General features: G+C 43.1%; 1 protein-coding gene across 1 annotated transcript in view; it reads right to left on the reverse strand.

The window, feature by feature from the left end:
- Positions 1 to 16,240, reverse strand: part of LOC122794819 (alpha-2-macroglobulin-like protein 1) — a 989,874-nt gene that overhangs the window by 215,888 nt on the left and 757,746 nt on the right. The window contains exon 20 of the mRNA XM_044063423.1: positions 8,479 to 8,605. Within this exon, the coding sequence (XP_043919358.1) occupies positions 8,479 to 8,605 (127 nt within the window). The remainder of the gene's footprint in view (positions 1 to 8,478; positions 8,606 to 16,240) is intronic.

Below are 16,240 nucleotides of genomic sequence, written 5' to 3' on the forward strand. Positions count from 1 at the left end.
ACTTGAGTGACAGTGTTATATCCTGGGCTGGGATATTTCCAGCATATGGAGCAGTCAAATCGATCTGGGAGTTGAGAAAACTGTCGAAGCTTCTCGAAGTAATGAGTAACGCAACTTTTTCTGCTCTCGAACTAGTGACTGACGAACTGAATGCAATGAGAACTGTTGTGCTACAAAATCGAATGGCTCTTGATTAATGATCACCTAGAGGTAATACAGCAGGTATCGGCCATGACTGAACCAGGCCCAAACCCACTGACGAACTTTTTCCAGAATCTATTTGGTGGGTGGGGTTCTATCCTAATGAATATTTTGATTGCTATTTGTGTTGGTCTGCTCCTATTAGGAGCATGTGTCTGTTGCGGGATCCCCTGTATGACAAGATTAGTCAAAGATTTTGTTGATATATCTGTAACTGAAACTTTGTACCAAGACATTGAATTGAAACTATTGATTCCAGATGAAACTTGTTCCGAAATATAAACTAAATGACTTGCCTAGTTAAAAGTCCTTAAAGGAAAAGGCTAGGAGACGATATAACATTGTTTATGTTTCTGAATAGAATAAAAAGTATTAAAAGGAGGGAAATGTTAGAAAAATATGTATTTGAACATGTATAAAGTGCTAGTTTAAAAGCAAATAGTATATAATGCATTTTATTCTATTTACAATATGGCAATAAGAATGATTTTACATGTAGTTGCTTGAAGCTTTGGAGCTGCAGTGTATTTGAACTCTGACCCTGGCAGTAGCCAGCTCAGCAAGCTTATGTTTTCACTAATGATTATCTGCTGGGTCAGGAAAACTGAATGTATAAAGCATTGAATATTTTATTCCTTCCTCTGAGATAATTGACCTTGTGAATGTATCAGAGATAAGACACAGCTGCTAAAGTAAAAGTTGTTGCGAGTGAACCGACCATTGTATTCAAGCTAGCCTGAGACCTTGGAAGAGTAACATTTACAGAAAGACATTATAATGAACCAGGTGCTTTGCAAGGCTGTATTATTCCCATGGGAAAACTTTTAAAATGTATAACATCAGCTTTTTCTTATGAATAGAATATTGTAGACCATAGTGATGTAGGTGCCCTGTGACTAACCACGTCAGTAAGGTGGGCACAGCCTAAATGTAAGACTATATAAAATTGTGTATTTCCTGCATCATGTCAGACAAAACTCTGTACTTGTATGGTTTTTTGCCTCCTGGTGTACACTAGTAAACTTTTGCATCTGAGCCTCCTGTGTTGTTATCATTTGTTTTTATTTAACATATATATATATATATATATATATGTGTGTGTGTGTGTGTGTGTGTGTGTGTGTGTGTGTGTGTGTATATCTACATAATTTTATATGTAAAACCCTATATATATATATATATATATATATATATATATATATATATATATATATATATATACATACATATGAACATATTTATCTATCTATATACAATTGATGTTATATGATTATTTGTGAGTTAATATATATATATATATATATAGTTGTCTATCTGTCTACATTTACAGATATATATCTGTCCATATGTTCATGCATGTCCAGCTCATATTTTTGGCCTGTGCTTCATTCTCTTGCTACTGACATGGATGGTCTCAGGATTGAATTCAGTAACTAGTGCCGACACGTTTGTGTTTCAGACTTCATCTCCTTCAAAATATGTGTTCTAATAAATGTAACTGTGTAACTAGCAATGTTTTAAGTGTATTAGAGCAGTATTTGACATATATCCCTATTTGTACCCACATTTTGGCACACTTTGTCCAGACTTCTTGCATTAACAGGTTGTGTGGTATGATATTACTACATTTCCTGTACTGTTGACTGATTGTGCTGGATGATATGTTTGTGAAAACATCAGGATTATGTATATCTGCCATGGTTTAGTGGTAAATCACTTTGTGCATGGTATGCAGGGCCCTGGTTTTGAGCCTTTCAGAGGCTGTTTATTTTGTTGCTGAGCAGAACACCGGCCGTTGGATACTGAGTGATTAAGGCACTTTAAAGCAGTTGTAAGCGAGTTTGTGCAGAGCTAAGCACTGCTAACTTTTGGTTACAGTGTCTTACACTCAGTTAGCTTCTATATTGCTTAACCTGTGTAGGCAGTGTTTACCCCTGCGCAAACAGGCATAAACCCACTTATTGCTGCTTAAAAGTGCTCACTGCCGCTTACCCCTGTGCTAATTTCTTTAAAAGAAAAGAAAAAAGGGTTGATAGGAAAGTAGTGAAAAGGGGGCACAAAGAGGGAAAGACAGCAGGGAAAATAGCTAGGGATGTGCAGGAAGGGTGTAGGGAAGGTCCATAGCTGACCATTTCTTCTACAGCAACAGCTGTGCATATACACTGAATTTGTAGGTAGATTTGGACACTCAGACCCCTGGAAGAGGGGTGAGGACAACATAAATCCATTGTGATGCCAATTAGACCATATTACATGTGTCCAGTGGACACGTGCAAAATGGACAGCTATGTATGGGGCAAGATTTTTTTGTGGGAACAGATTGCCCTTTTTTTTTCAGGTGAGAGTGGGATGTTGTTGAGAGGTAGTAGGTATATTTGCAGAGGTAGGTTGGGTACATTAACAGACAAGACAAACAAGATGCATACAAGGGCGGTATATGACACATGTGGGGGGGTAAACACCTTGGACGTGGAGGGGTGTTTTGAAGTCGCAAGCCCATGAGCCCCCAAATGGCAACAGTGGGACTGATGTCCCCACCCAAGTGCAGTCACCACTGCACCTTCACGGCCCCAAAGGTGGCCGTGCTGGGGGCTGGGTATGAGGGGCAAGCTCACCCTCTAATTGCACCACGTGGCCCTGAAGCTGGCATAGCTGGTCTCGAAATGCCCTGTCGATCTCCCTACACACCACGGCCCAGACCTGACGATGGGTGACTGATTCCTCTCCACCCCCACTCCCGGGGGGAGGCCAAGCCCCATCCCCTGCAGCGGTTCCACCTGAAGGTGGTGCAGGGCCTACAGAGGAGAAGGTCCCAGGCTGGGCCCCAGACGTGCTGGTGTCCAGTCCATGGCCAGCTGAGGTAGGACAGGTGGGTTCACTGGGACCGGCCTTCTCATATGAGCTATGGTGTTGCAGTTTACAGACAGATATGGGTTAGTAACAGTCAACAGCATTCAGGATTAGTTATAACAACATGCACAGGTATACCCATTAACCCAAGACCCCAAATGTAAACCAGTTGCATAGCGAGCAGAACACATGCATATATGGAAAAGTAGTGGCCATTACAACAGCAGCATGCAGGTTTTATTGATGGCAACAGGCCACCAATATGGGTGTATTTTAACATGGCACATGCACAGAACCAAGTGTGGGTATTTATGAACCAATAGGACATATGTCCCAACATAAATTTTGAGCGTAAACATACCCATTGAGGTGTATAATTGGGTTATTGTTGCACATATGATGGGCACAAGAGAGACACTTCAATTAACATCTGATATATCCCTGTAGTTTTCACAACTTTCTTAGTCACGGCAGTGATCTGTCCCTTACATGTATTATTACACTACCCATTGGCCTTACCTGGTACAATGGTATGCTTGTAGATTAGTATATACGTGGACTGTGTCTAACGTATAGTGTACACCTTTTACCTGTTATAGCTGTTGAGAAGATCTTTGTTAACACTACCTGACAATTTCTACACATACTCCCAGATTCTATGTTGATGTTATACACATACCCCTCAATGCATTATTGCACACACTCTGGTTGAGGCTTGACAGGATGCAGGTGTTAACGTAACATATTATGAGAATTGCTCTCGTACACCTTGGGTGTGATGCTACAATGACAGATTTGTTTTCATATACATTTTCTGACTATGTACAGGTTTAACTATCAGTTATATTTCATCACAGGCTGCCTACATTTCTTGGATCAGCACACTGATTTCTCAGGGGAACAGGGTACCAGGCAGCATATTTGGGCCATTTATCTGCACATGTTGGGCAGATCGGAACAGTTGAGGGGTATGGATATGCATACAGCTTACAATCTGAACATTCTGACACAGTCTGTACAGTTGATGGTTATGACTATGCTTACAGCTTACTATCTGTGCATTCTAGCAAAATCTGTACAGTTGTTGGGTCTATCTAATTATGCATACAGCTTTCTATCTGAACATTCTGACACAGTCTGTACAGTTGATGGTTATGACTATGCTTACAGCTTACTATCTGTGCATTCTAGCAAAATCTGTACATTTGTTGGGTCTATCTAATTATGCATACAGCTTACTATCTGAACATTCTGACGCACAGCTGATGGTTATGATTATGCTTACAATCTCATCATTCTAGCAAACTCTGTACAGTTGGGTCTAATTATGCATACAGCTTTCTATCTGAACATTCTCACAAATTCTGTACAGCTGTGGGGTATGATTATGTATACAACTTACTACCACTCCAGGGATTCAGTCCCTGCTGCGTGTGGTAAAACTATTACAGTTAACATCACAGTACACTGTGCTATGAGGGAATTGGTATAAAGCTTTCAAATGTTTTTTCTCTAAGTCTCCCTCAGTTGTACAATATGACTAACCTCGTGTTATACAGAACTTCCTACACATTTTATCTGCGTACCACAGTGTGGGTAACACTGCTTAATACTACAGTACTATTCATAGCATGTCAATCTACAACATATTAAATCAGAGTATACACAAGCACTCCTGGGGTTATACCTTTATTCACAGGATATGACACTTCATGCAAGATTATTACTACCTGCTTCAAGACGCAGCCTTTGCAGCCTAGCGGCATGGGCTTGCTGGTTCACAGCCCACTCATCTGCAGCTGTCAGAAAAATCCAGTGACATTTAGCCATACCTATCCATAGTATATATAAGCTAGGCAATTATTATATACTTAGTAGAATGGGTACTTAGAACTAGGGGATCAGACATCTGCCTGCACTCCTGGATCCACTGTTCCAGTAGATCCCCCTACGCTGCTTCAGGTCACCATGGTGATGCCTGACCTGCTCACCAGTCCAGGGGATACCTGTGGCACTAGTGAGGTCATGGGTGAGACTGTCCCAGGTCTCCGCTTTATACTGAGAGCCCTGGTAATGGCTCTGCAGGAGTTTATGCTCATGGTGTTTGACCAGGAGCCACACCATGTATTTTGACTCATTAATGCCCCAGTGCTGAGCTCTGAATCAAATGCCTTCACCTACTCCAGCCATTCTGCCTACAGTAGGGAGCTGCAACCAGTTATGGGGATTATTGGCATCTGTGGGGTTTAAATATGTCCGATTTCCAACACATTCCCATGACTGGACAGTTTTGAAAAGGCTAAACCATGGGCACACCTGCTTACTTAAGGTTGGCAGTGCTTCAAGAGGTATACCAACAGGCAGATTGAATTGTCTGCCCTACACATTGCTTACACTTACTAAGCTGCACTGTGCAGTGCTTAGCATTGCTTAATAGTTAATTAGCATTACATTTGCTTTTTGGCAGTGATTTATTATTCATTACAGGTTATATATGTGTCCGGTATCCATGATTCATGTATACATACACTGTATGGGGTCCTGGGGACTTCTACACATTATTACAATAACACCTCACATCTGTCCTTACTGCAGTACTCCAGTTCACATATTTATGTGATGTAGCTGGGTATACAACCTAAGGCTGTATAGAAAGCTCTTTCAGATGTTCAGCTTGTTTTCCTATGGAGAGGTTTGTTTATTAAAACCTCAGTCTTATGTACGGTTGTGTTGGCTTAATGTACTCTGACTGAAGAATACAGGGTCCTGGGTCCACAACCTACAAAGCTTGGTTATTTTTTCCTGCCCAGAATGGCGGCTGATGCATACTGAGTGATCAAGGCACTTTTGAGCACTTGTAAGCAGGTTTGCGTGGCTTTGCATGAGGGTAAGCAGTGCTAACCTCCGGTTACATATGCTTACAGTTGCTTCGATCTTGCTTCACCTGTGTGCGCATTGCTTACCCCCAAGCAAATGGCCTTAAACCCGCTTACTAGTGCTTAAGAGTGCTTACTACCGCTTACTAGTGCTACATTTTAGACAGTAATAGTGTAATAGTTCTTAGGGAGGTGGGAAATTTGAAGAAATGTATGGAGTTAGCATTCATTACACAGTTTACCTTCCATTTGTATCTGTGATACTGTATGGGTCACGTGATTATCTGTGGACTTTGCAACATTATGACACTGACTCCTCACATCTACATTAAATGCAGTATTGCAGTTCAGAAATATATGTTATTTATTAGGTTATGCAATAAAAATATTTATCATAAAAAGTGATTTGGAAGGGAAAATGGAATGTACTTCAGTGGGACTTGAACCAGGAATGACTGCTTGTAAGGCAAATGCTCTGCCTACTACACTATTGCTGTACTGCTTCATTTGCATATATCTTGTTTTTTATCCTCTTTCTGCTATTTAACCTGTATTAACTGTAGCTAAGCGATGGGCAAACCCGTGCACCTACGGTTAAACTTTGTCCATTTTATTAAAAAATATATATATTTTTGTTCTTCAGTATTGTTTTTATACATGTGGGGGGGTGCCGCTGGGGATATACATACATCTATGAGCGGTCTCGCTCATTGTTTACTATCATTCTGCAGTTCTTCATTACAGGGGCGTGTATATTGTGAGAGCTCTGCTCTCAGACACGCCCCCTGCACTCGTCCACTCTCCATGTAGGATTAGGAGCTCAGGTAGTGCACTTTCATTAATATGCATGGCGCGCTGCTGGCAGGCTTCTAAATGGCCGATTCCGTGCATGACTACCTTAGTCATGCACTGAAGGATAGTGAATCCAGGGGACAGTGTTTGATCCTCATTAAATTAGATAACCTGTCACTTCTAACTAGGACATTACACACACACACACACACACACACACACACACACACACACACACACACACACACACACACACACACACACACACACACACACACACAGACACACACACACACACACACACGCACACACACACGCACGCACGCACACACACACAGACATCTCCCTTAGTTCTCCACTGACTTAACATGCATCTGTCTTGTTTCATTCTCCTTCTTATTGCTAATTTTCAAAATGTCACACACTCCCTCCCAGTGGTGCATGCACAGACACTATTAAGGACACACTCTGCATGCATCCTTAAAGAAGAAATGTAATGCATGCAGAATGCATTCTTAAAGAAGAAATTTAAGTTTGTGGCAGCCCGCCTGGCCAGTGGGCCCTAGGTAACCCCCTTAGTGGCTTTGTGATGGATCCAGCTCTGTTTATATGCTGCCATTTCAATCATTCTGCCTTTTCTATGTAAAGGGGAATTGCATGGTGACTTTTGACATCTGCACATATTACTATGAGCATCAAAAGGAAATACAGAAATATAAAAAAAAAAAAAAAAAAAAACAGTCTTATCTTATCGTAAGACTGAGGCAGACTTTAGCATCTTATATGCCACCTCATTTCAAGGGTTTATCTAAAGGCTTGCTGTCAAAGCAGTTTACTTCAGAAGGGAGTCTTTTTGCATGGGGTGAAAATGAACTGATAGAATGGAATTCACGTATGTCATCTTCAGCCCACAGTAGTATGATAAATTTCACAGTGACAAAAAGAAAGCAAATAAACAGCAAAATATGGAAAATTCTTGGAAATGGAAGGAAACAGGAGAAAGTACGTAGAAAAAATGGAGAACAATTCCATGACACCATGGAAAAGTGAAAGAAAAGACAATGGGCCTAATCATCACAGGCCTTAGCAAGAGGGAGGAAATGTCAAGAATTATGATGAATACAGACCTAAAGGAACAAACCCTTAACAACGGTAGCATGATAGATTGTTGACGTCTTTATCAATTATGGAATACTTTGTACAACAAAGAATGTTAAAGAGAGTCCCAAGTGGACTGAAAGGCTGCATGTTTGTGCACAGGTGTAATACTTCAAATGTGAAATTCAGTAAAATCCTTAAAAATGTATGGTGACAGCAGATTTACCTCAGAAGATTAACTCAACTAATGCACTTCCATATTAAAATTATGCCAATTTGTCCTCACAGCTACAAGTGGGGCAAAGGTTTCTTTTGCACTTAGATTTTACTTTGTTTTTGTATGGTGTAGGAGGAGGGTGGCAGGTAGTTACCCTTCATTTAGCCTACTATGCCTCCTAGTGGCCACTGTCACATATTTGACTTTTACAGACTACATTTGGGAACATGCATTTCAACTACTTAGCTCACAGAATAACACCTTACATTAAATACTGAAATCCTGCAATACAGAATTTTGAATCCTGTGAAACTTTTTCTGAAAAAGCTACATTTTCATGAACACTGCCACAATACTCCATGCTGCTGGAGAGAACTTCAGGTCTACTGAAAAGAGGAGACTGGAATGTAATGTAATGTATTATTGCGGTGATGCTGTTCTTACCTATGGTTTTTGGTGTAATGCTCCATACAAATGTTTTGTCTTCATTTCCACACAGACAGCTAGTGTACTGACAATTTGCACATGGAACAGCAACATAATCTGTGGAGTGTGCAAGGGTAACCTGAACCTGTGAAGAAAAGAAAAACATCAGAATTCATTTGGAGATCCACTATAAGATATTATGAGACACTTAATTTCAAAATAGGACTTGTTTACTCTTTTATGATTAACAAAGTTGAACTGTGGATCACATTTGGAACCAGTCAATGGCTTGATCTGATGCTATCCGTGTCATTATTGATCATTGTCAGGTGTAGGATCTGACATCGGATCCAAGACGACAGCTAAGAAGACAGCTCCTCCCCTTCCCAAGATCCTTAGCTACCCACAACCCTCAGATCTTGTTTGCCATGATTTGATTAAGACATGCTTCCTGCATCTCAAGTTAGAACCACATCCAGATAAGTAGCCTTTCCTTTCTTTTGGCCCTCAGATATAGATAAGATTATGAAGAGCTTTCTCAAGGCCCAAATAGAACTGGATTTTTTGCCATTCCCTACCCACATGCCCAGGGGATCTTTGTCAGCCACAGAACTCCACTCTTCCTAACTAACCCATCTGGGTTCAGTCCCCCAGGATCAGGGCATCCCTAGAGAGAGGGCAGCAGTGTCAGGCATTTCTTCTGTTTCAACACAGTCCAAGTCCCTGGCAAATTCAGCTCTATTGCCCTCAGAGCTGGTGGTGCCTCGACCCCAGGAGGTCGGTCGGGGTCCCTGGGGAGTTAGATCAGGGCAGGAGTTTCAGACCATTCCCTCCCCTTGGGGGCCTCTGCTTTGGACAGCTCAGGGCTGATATCATCTTGGGACATCAGTGCTGCATCAGAGTCTACTCTCCCATCCTGGTTGTTGTGGCTGGTGGGTAAGAAAAGGGGGCTTCATCCAGCCCGTCGGCTTTCCGGGCAATAGATAGGACTGTCTCTGCATGGGCAGCTGCCTCTACCTTGGCTCTGAATCCCCCAAGTCCCTTTCTAATTTGGGCGGTGAGACCTCTTCATCCTACCAGTTTCAGCCTTCCCGTGAGTGCCTTCAGACAAGCATTGCCCCCCCATTGAGGTCCCTTCCTTTTCTGAGTCCTGAGGATGTGCAAGAGGAAGCACTTGTACTCCTCTTGAGAGTCTGTCAATGAAGACATGGATTTTGAGGAAGGAGATGGGTCCCCTAGGCTCCCGCCTGAGGAGGTATCTTTTGGAGACATCCCTGAGACCCTTAAAGAGTGAGGGGTTGGTCTTGTCCTGCCTTGTCTTCAGAGGAATCCATGTTTTTGAAGGCATTTGGGACAGGCCCATCTTCTACCTGGGTGTAGCTCCCTGCTGATGAGCTCATCCATCTCACTTCCAGCAGGACGTGAAAGGAGCCAGACACAGTAGAACCAGTTCCCAAAAGAGCTGATAAGTTCTTAAGTCCTCCTAAAGACAAGGCATTTTGGAGCAAAGGCATTCCTGTTGATGTTTCTTTGGTGGCCACAGCTACAAAAAAGAAGCTTGCCAAACAGAGCTCCATGCTCCATCTCCTGAACAGGGAATCTCGAGCGAGTGACCATTTTGGGAAGTGTGTTTGACTCAGCTACTTTTGGACTGACAGCAACCAACTACATGGCAAAATTTACTTGGCTGCAAAGGGACTTGGCATCAGAATTCTCCACTTCCTTTTCTGAGTTGTTGCCTCCGGAGAGTCTTAAATTGGTCTCTCCAAAGCTATCCACTCTGGCTTCCATAGCTAATGCATCGATGAGGTTAATCTCCAATGCAGAGGAGGCCACCTCTTGAGCTGTGGGCACCAGCATTGCCAAGCCAAGCTTCACCCTTGCAGGTTTGCGGATAACTTCAAGGCATAATTCACCAATGCCCCTTTCAATAGGTCAACTTTGTTTGGTCCTTCAATCAAAGAAACTTTAACCTGTAGTGAGCAGGAGGAAAAGACTCTTTCCATAGTCAGGATCAAGTTATCTACTCTCCAATGATCCTTTTCCAAAACTCAGAGGGGTAAAAAGAAACTGTGGTTCCACAGGTCTCAGTCTTCCTTCCAGGATGCTCTTCAGGAGCCCTCTTCCTCTGGCCAGGGAAGGGGGATTGACAGCAGATGACATCCCAGAAGCAGAGGGGTCTGCAGAACTAGGGCTCCTGGGAACCCTTCTGGGAGAGGCCTCCTCAGTGCTCCTGAAATGCTGTCCGGCTGTCCTGCCCTGGAGGCAGTCAGTGGTCATCTCTCCCTTCACCCACTAGCCTGGACAAGTATTACAGCAGATCAGTGGATGTTAAACATCATGTCTAGAGGTTGCTCCATACCCTTTTTTCAGCTCCCTCCTACTCAAAAATCTCTACTGGATGTTTCACCCCACCAAATGGAGTTGGCCCTTCTAGATGTTCGAGACTTCCTTCAAAAAAGAGCTATCTGGGAGGTCCCAGTTGGGCAACAAGGGTCCAGGATTTACTCTCACTTTTTTTTAGTGCCCATAAAAACTGGAGACTTGCGTTCCATTCTGGACCTCATTGTGTTAAATTTGTCGGTCAAGAAGTTGAAGTTCCGGATGATCACTGTTCAGTTCATTCTGCCTCTTCTGCACAAGGACAAATGAATGTGCACAGTGAATCTCCAGGACATGTACTATCACATCAAAATAGACACTCCAGGAGATACCTGCACTTCCAGTTGTGGGCCAGTCACTATCAGTTCAGAGCCCTGCCCTTTGATCTCACCTCAGCCCACTGGGTATTTACCATATGTATGGTAGTGGTAGCAGCCCAACTCTGGCTTCAAGATTTCCAGGTCTTTCTGTACCGGGATGATTGGGCACCAACAAGACATCAATTTATTCTGACACAGATTACACACTCAGTCTCTTTCAGGACCTAGGCATCACAGTCAACCTGCTCAAATCTCATCTTGTCCCGTGTCAGAGCCTGAAATTTATCAGGGTTCTTCTGGACACGATGTCAGAAACTGCAGCACTTTCTCCACACAGAGTCAAAATGATTCAGGATCAGGTCCATCTCCTTCTGGATCTGGAATGCCCCTCAGTTCACTTAATCTTGCAAGCCCTAGGTTCCATGGCAGTGGCGATTCAGTTAGTCCCTCTCACCAGATATAACATATCTGAGTATAGTGGTCAGCCCACCTTCATCCCAAGTGCATGACCATCAGGATTTCTCAAGTCTGCAGATATCACCTTGCTTGGTGGATCCAAGCTCAGGACCTTCTTCTAGGTAGACCCTGCTGTCTTCACCAACACCAAGCCACGGTGACCATGGAAGGCTCTCTGTTGGGGTGGGAGGGCATTATCGGGGAAGGACTGTCCAAGGTCCGTGGTCCCCCTTAGAGACCAAATTGCACATAAATGTCCTGGAGATGAGAGCAGTCCTTCTAATGTTGCAAGCCTTCCAAGACTATCTCCCTCTCGGGATCATTGCAATTCAGTCAGACAACATGGCGGTGGTCTGGTACATCAATAAGCAGAGGGGAACATATTCTTATCCCCTGTGCAGAGAGGCCATGAGAGTGTGGGAATGGGTGATGTCTTCCAGGTGCTTTCTTCTTGCAATGCATATTCCTGGCAGTTTCGACATCTTAGCCGACAAACTCAGCAGATCTATCCTGAGTTCTCATGTGTGGTCCCTGAATCTGTCAGTGGCAAATTGGATATTCAACCATTGGGGCTTAAATGCAACAAATACTTTGCCCTGATCCCCCCAAAGGGGGAGTCTCCCAGGGATGATCTGGTTCATGATTGGCTACCGGGTCTTCTGTATGCTTATTCCCCAGCTCCTCTCATTCCCAAGGTTTTACAGAAACCTCATCACCTGAAGACTCACCTCATCCTCATTGGCCCCTTCTGGCCTCATTAGGCATGATTTTCCCTCCTTTGGTCTCATCTGAAATATCCATCCTGGATACAAGAGCTGATTCCCAATCTTTAGACCCTTTATCTGACTGTTTGGTACCTCCATTTCAAATGATTCTCTCCCAGTCCGGGCTTTCTTCCTCAGTTAGGACTATTATTTTGGCTTCCCAAAAGCCGTCAACCAAGAAGGTTTATTCCAGCAAATGGAGGAGATTTTCTATCTAGGCAAAACAGCACAATATTGACCCCTTTTCAGCATCTGTCCCAGACATATTGATGTTCCTGGCCACTCTTTTTCATCAGGGGGCAAGTTTTTCTACAATTAAACTCCAACTGGCTGCTATCTCCAACTTCCATTTGAGCGAGAGTCCCACCTTTTCTTCTAAGCTGTGTAAGGCCTTCCTTAAAGGGATCTTTCTGCTCACAACTCCTGTAGATTCCTCCCCTCCTTGGGATCTCACTCTGGTGCTAGAGTCTTTAACACAGAAACCTTTTGAGCCTGCAGCTACCTGTGATTTTAAATTTCTGTCTAGGAAGATGGCCTTTCTGGTAGTGATTACTTCAGCCAGGAGGGTTTATGAATTGTAGGCTCTGTACAAAAAGCCTCCATTCATGGTATTCCATAAGGATAGGGTCTCTGTCAGGACCAGTCCTTCCTTTGCCCCTAAGGTAGTTTCGGAGGCAAATCTTAATCAGTCATTTCATCTTCATGGGTTCTTTCCCAATGTTTGCAATAAGGGAGAATATCAGTTGAATTGTTTGGATGTTCATAGACAGCTATGTTTTTATCTCAAGTGGATGGAAAAGTTCTGAAAGTCTGATCAGCTCTTTGTTGCCTTTTCTCATGCTAGGACAGGTCAAGCGGTTTCCAGGGTGTCTATTTCTCATTGGATTGCCAGTTGTATTTCTTACATTTATGAAAGTAGACACCTGGAGTTCACTGGACCAGTCAAAGCTCACTCTACTAGGTTGGTAGTGACGTCTTCTGCCTTCTTGGCAAACAGAATTGCAGCAGATAGTAAACACAACCACAAGGCCTTCTATAGTTATGTAAAGAATCTCAACGGCAATACCCAGATTTGATCTGAGCTACTGCACAATGGTGCCTCCTATACCGAGCCAACAGATATTGCAAGTATACTGGCTGACAGATTCAGTGCCAACTTTACCCCCCCTCTCCCCCCCAAAGGACCAATCACAAAGCCAGTAGATTGACAGGCAACCAGTATTACTGCTGCACAGGTTAAAACAGCACTGTCCAAGGCCAAGAATACAGCTTCTATGGGACCTGACAAAATCCCTGGTTGTGTTCTATATGAACTACAGAGTGAACTGGCATCTCACCTGTGTGCTCTGTTCATTCACAGCCTCACCTCAGGCTTTGTCCCTGCCTAATGGTGCACTGTTGCAGTTATCCCTCTCCACAAAGGAGGAGGGACTACAGATGCTGGGAACTATTGCCTCATTGGCCTGTCGAGTCTGATATGCAAAGCTATGGAACACATCATCATGGACCTAATAAACAAGGATATAGGGAATCTCTAAACTCTGGATATTCCACACAGTTTGGTTTTGTGAAGGGTAGATCATGCCTGCTCAACTTGGTCGACTTCTTTGAGTCAGTCACCAGAGTTGTGGATGAAGGCAAGGTGGTTCATACAGCCTACCTTGATCTGGCCAAGGCTTTTGATACCATTTCCCACTCAGGAATCATAGAAAAACTCACTAAGCTTGGCATCAACCCCTATATCACTAGGTGGGTTGCAAATTGGCTCACAGATTGAGCCCACAGTGTGAAAGTAGCTGACTCCAAGTCAGACTGCCTATTAGTCACAAGTGGAGTCCCACAGGGTTTGGTCCTGGGTCCTCTCCTGTTTGGTATCTACTTCTCTGAAGTCCAGGCCAACACAAAGGGACCCTGGCTGACAAAGTTCACAGACAATTGCAAGTTGGGAGCTATTATTAACTCCCCAAGTGATGTTGACATCCTAAAAAATGGCCTCACTGTGACCAACAACTGGTGTCAGAACCATGGCCTTAAGCTCAATGCCAAAAAATGTGTCGTCATCCCCTTTGGAAAAAAACCCAGTTCCCAAGAATTACCACATTGATGGTAGTCCACTGAACACAGAAGACATTATAAGAGATCTGGGAACACAGGTTGACAGCAACCTCTCTATTGATCACCACATTGCCACTGTGGTCAGAAAGTCCTTCTATGTGGCACATCTCATTACTAAGGGTTTTGCATCCAGGACAAAAGAGGTCATTGTCTCCCTCTACTCTTCCCTCATTAGGCCAATCATCGAGTTCAATGCCCCATTTGGCATGTACCTCACTAGACACTGCAACAACTGGAGAGGCCACAAAAGTACCTCACAAAGAGGATCCTAGGCTTTAAACACTTGTCCTATATGGACAGACTCAAAAAACTCTAACTATTCTCTGTCTCATATCGCCTACTTAGAGGCGATCTCTGCTTGACTTACAAAGCCATGTCTGACCCAGCTCTATTAGAAATGTTACATCTAAAGAAATCCCAATCCCTCCACACCACATGCTTCAGAGACCTCAACTTCATTACCACAATTAACAGAACATGCTGGAGGGACAGGTTTATAACCCAGAGACTGCCCATGCTATGGAACAGACTTCCCATACATGTCAAGCAGAGCACCTCGCTGACCATCTTCAAGAGAAATGTTGATGAGTGGATGGGAAACAGAAATTACACCCCAGGGATAACACTAGTGGCTCTACTCGACAGAGGCATGGGGAACTAAGGTTGGGTGACACTATCCCAGGGTAATTCTGTGGCTAGGCTTGTAAAGACCCCAGGGCCATTAGCTGCTGCTACTTGGTGTAATCCCCATACCTTTGTCGTTTATTGCAAGTTAGACTTGGTGTCCAGGAGCAGGGCTTCCTTTGGTTCTTCTGTGCTCTGGCATATCCTTCCATGAGGCCTCCCAGGGTTGTTAGTAGCTAGAGACTCTGACCCATCCGAGATCAATAATGACATGGATAGCATCAGATAAAGAGTTGTGTACTTACCATAACTTGGAATCTGTGATAGCCAGTGTCATTATTCATCACGTTCCCACCCTCTATCCTGCTCCTTCTGGTAAATGGGGAGTTAGTGAGGATGTGTCCCTTACTATCTTTTTATCTTTTTAGGCAGTTTTCATTGCCTTCTTTTATTATCCAGCAAACTCGATCTGAGGGTTGTGGATAGCTAGGGATCTTGGGAAAGGGAGAAGCTTGAACTCCGGCAATGTCTTCTTAGTTGCCGTCTCGAATCCAATGTTGGATCCTATACCCATTTGTGATGAATAATGACACTGGATAGCACAGACTCCAAGTTATGGTAAGCATATAACTCTTTTTCCACCATAGTGCATAAGTAAAGCCAAGTGGCCATACACATAAAATACAGTTAAACCTGTACCAGCATGACAGATGTGTGTGAAAATACTGTTTTTTTGTCTTAGCAGTAAACATTTTGAGGCATTTTATTTACTCAGTCAGTTGATAACTGGGTAGTGGGCTAACATTTATTTCTTACATCTACTGCTACAATAAATTTTTGCACAATCATTATCTCCTAAACTACCTGATGGTAACAGCATTACATTCCTGCAAAAAATGATCTGTTTCAAGTATAAACCTGTTCTCAGTAGAAAAGGTTATGGCTACTACTGTGGCATTAGAGATACAAAAAGGGTTGAGAATAGAAGAACAAATAAGACAGATAGAAGGGAAACTGACAAATTTAGTAAAAAGTATAAAGATGAAGCAATTAATAGTAAACATAGTTAGCAGATTCACTTCAAAATGGACTGGAGCAGCTTGCTGTACAAAAATATAA

The sequence above is a fragment of the Protopterus annectens genome, chromosome 2.part1, assembly GCF_019279795.1.
Source record: "Protopterus annectens isolate FY-2018-M chromosome 2.part1, PAN1.0, whole genome shotgun sequence".
Classification (NCBI taxonomy): Eukaryota; Metazoa; Chordata; order Ceratodontiformes; family Protopteridae; genus Protopterus; species Protopterus annectens.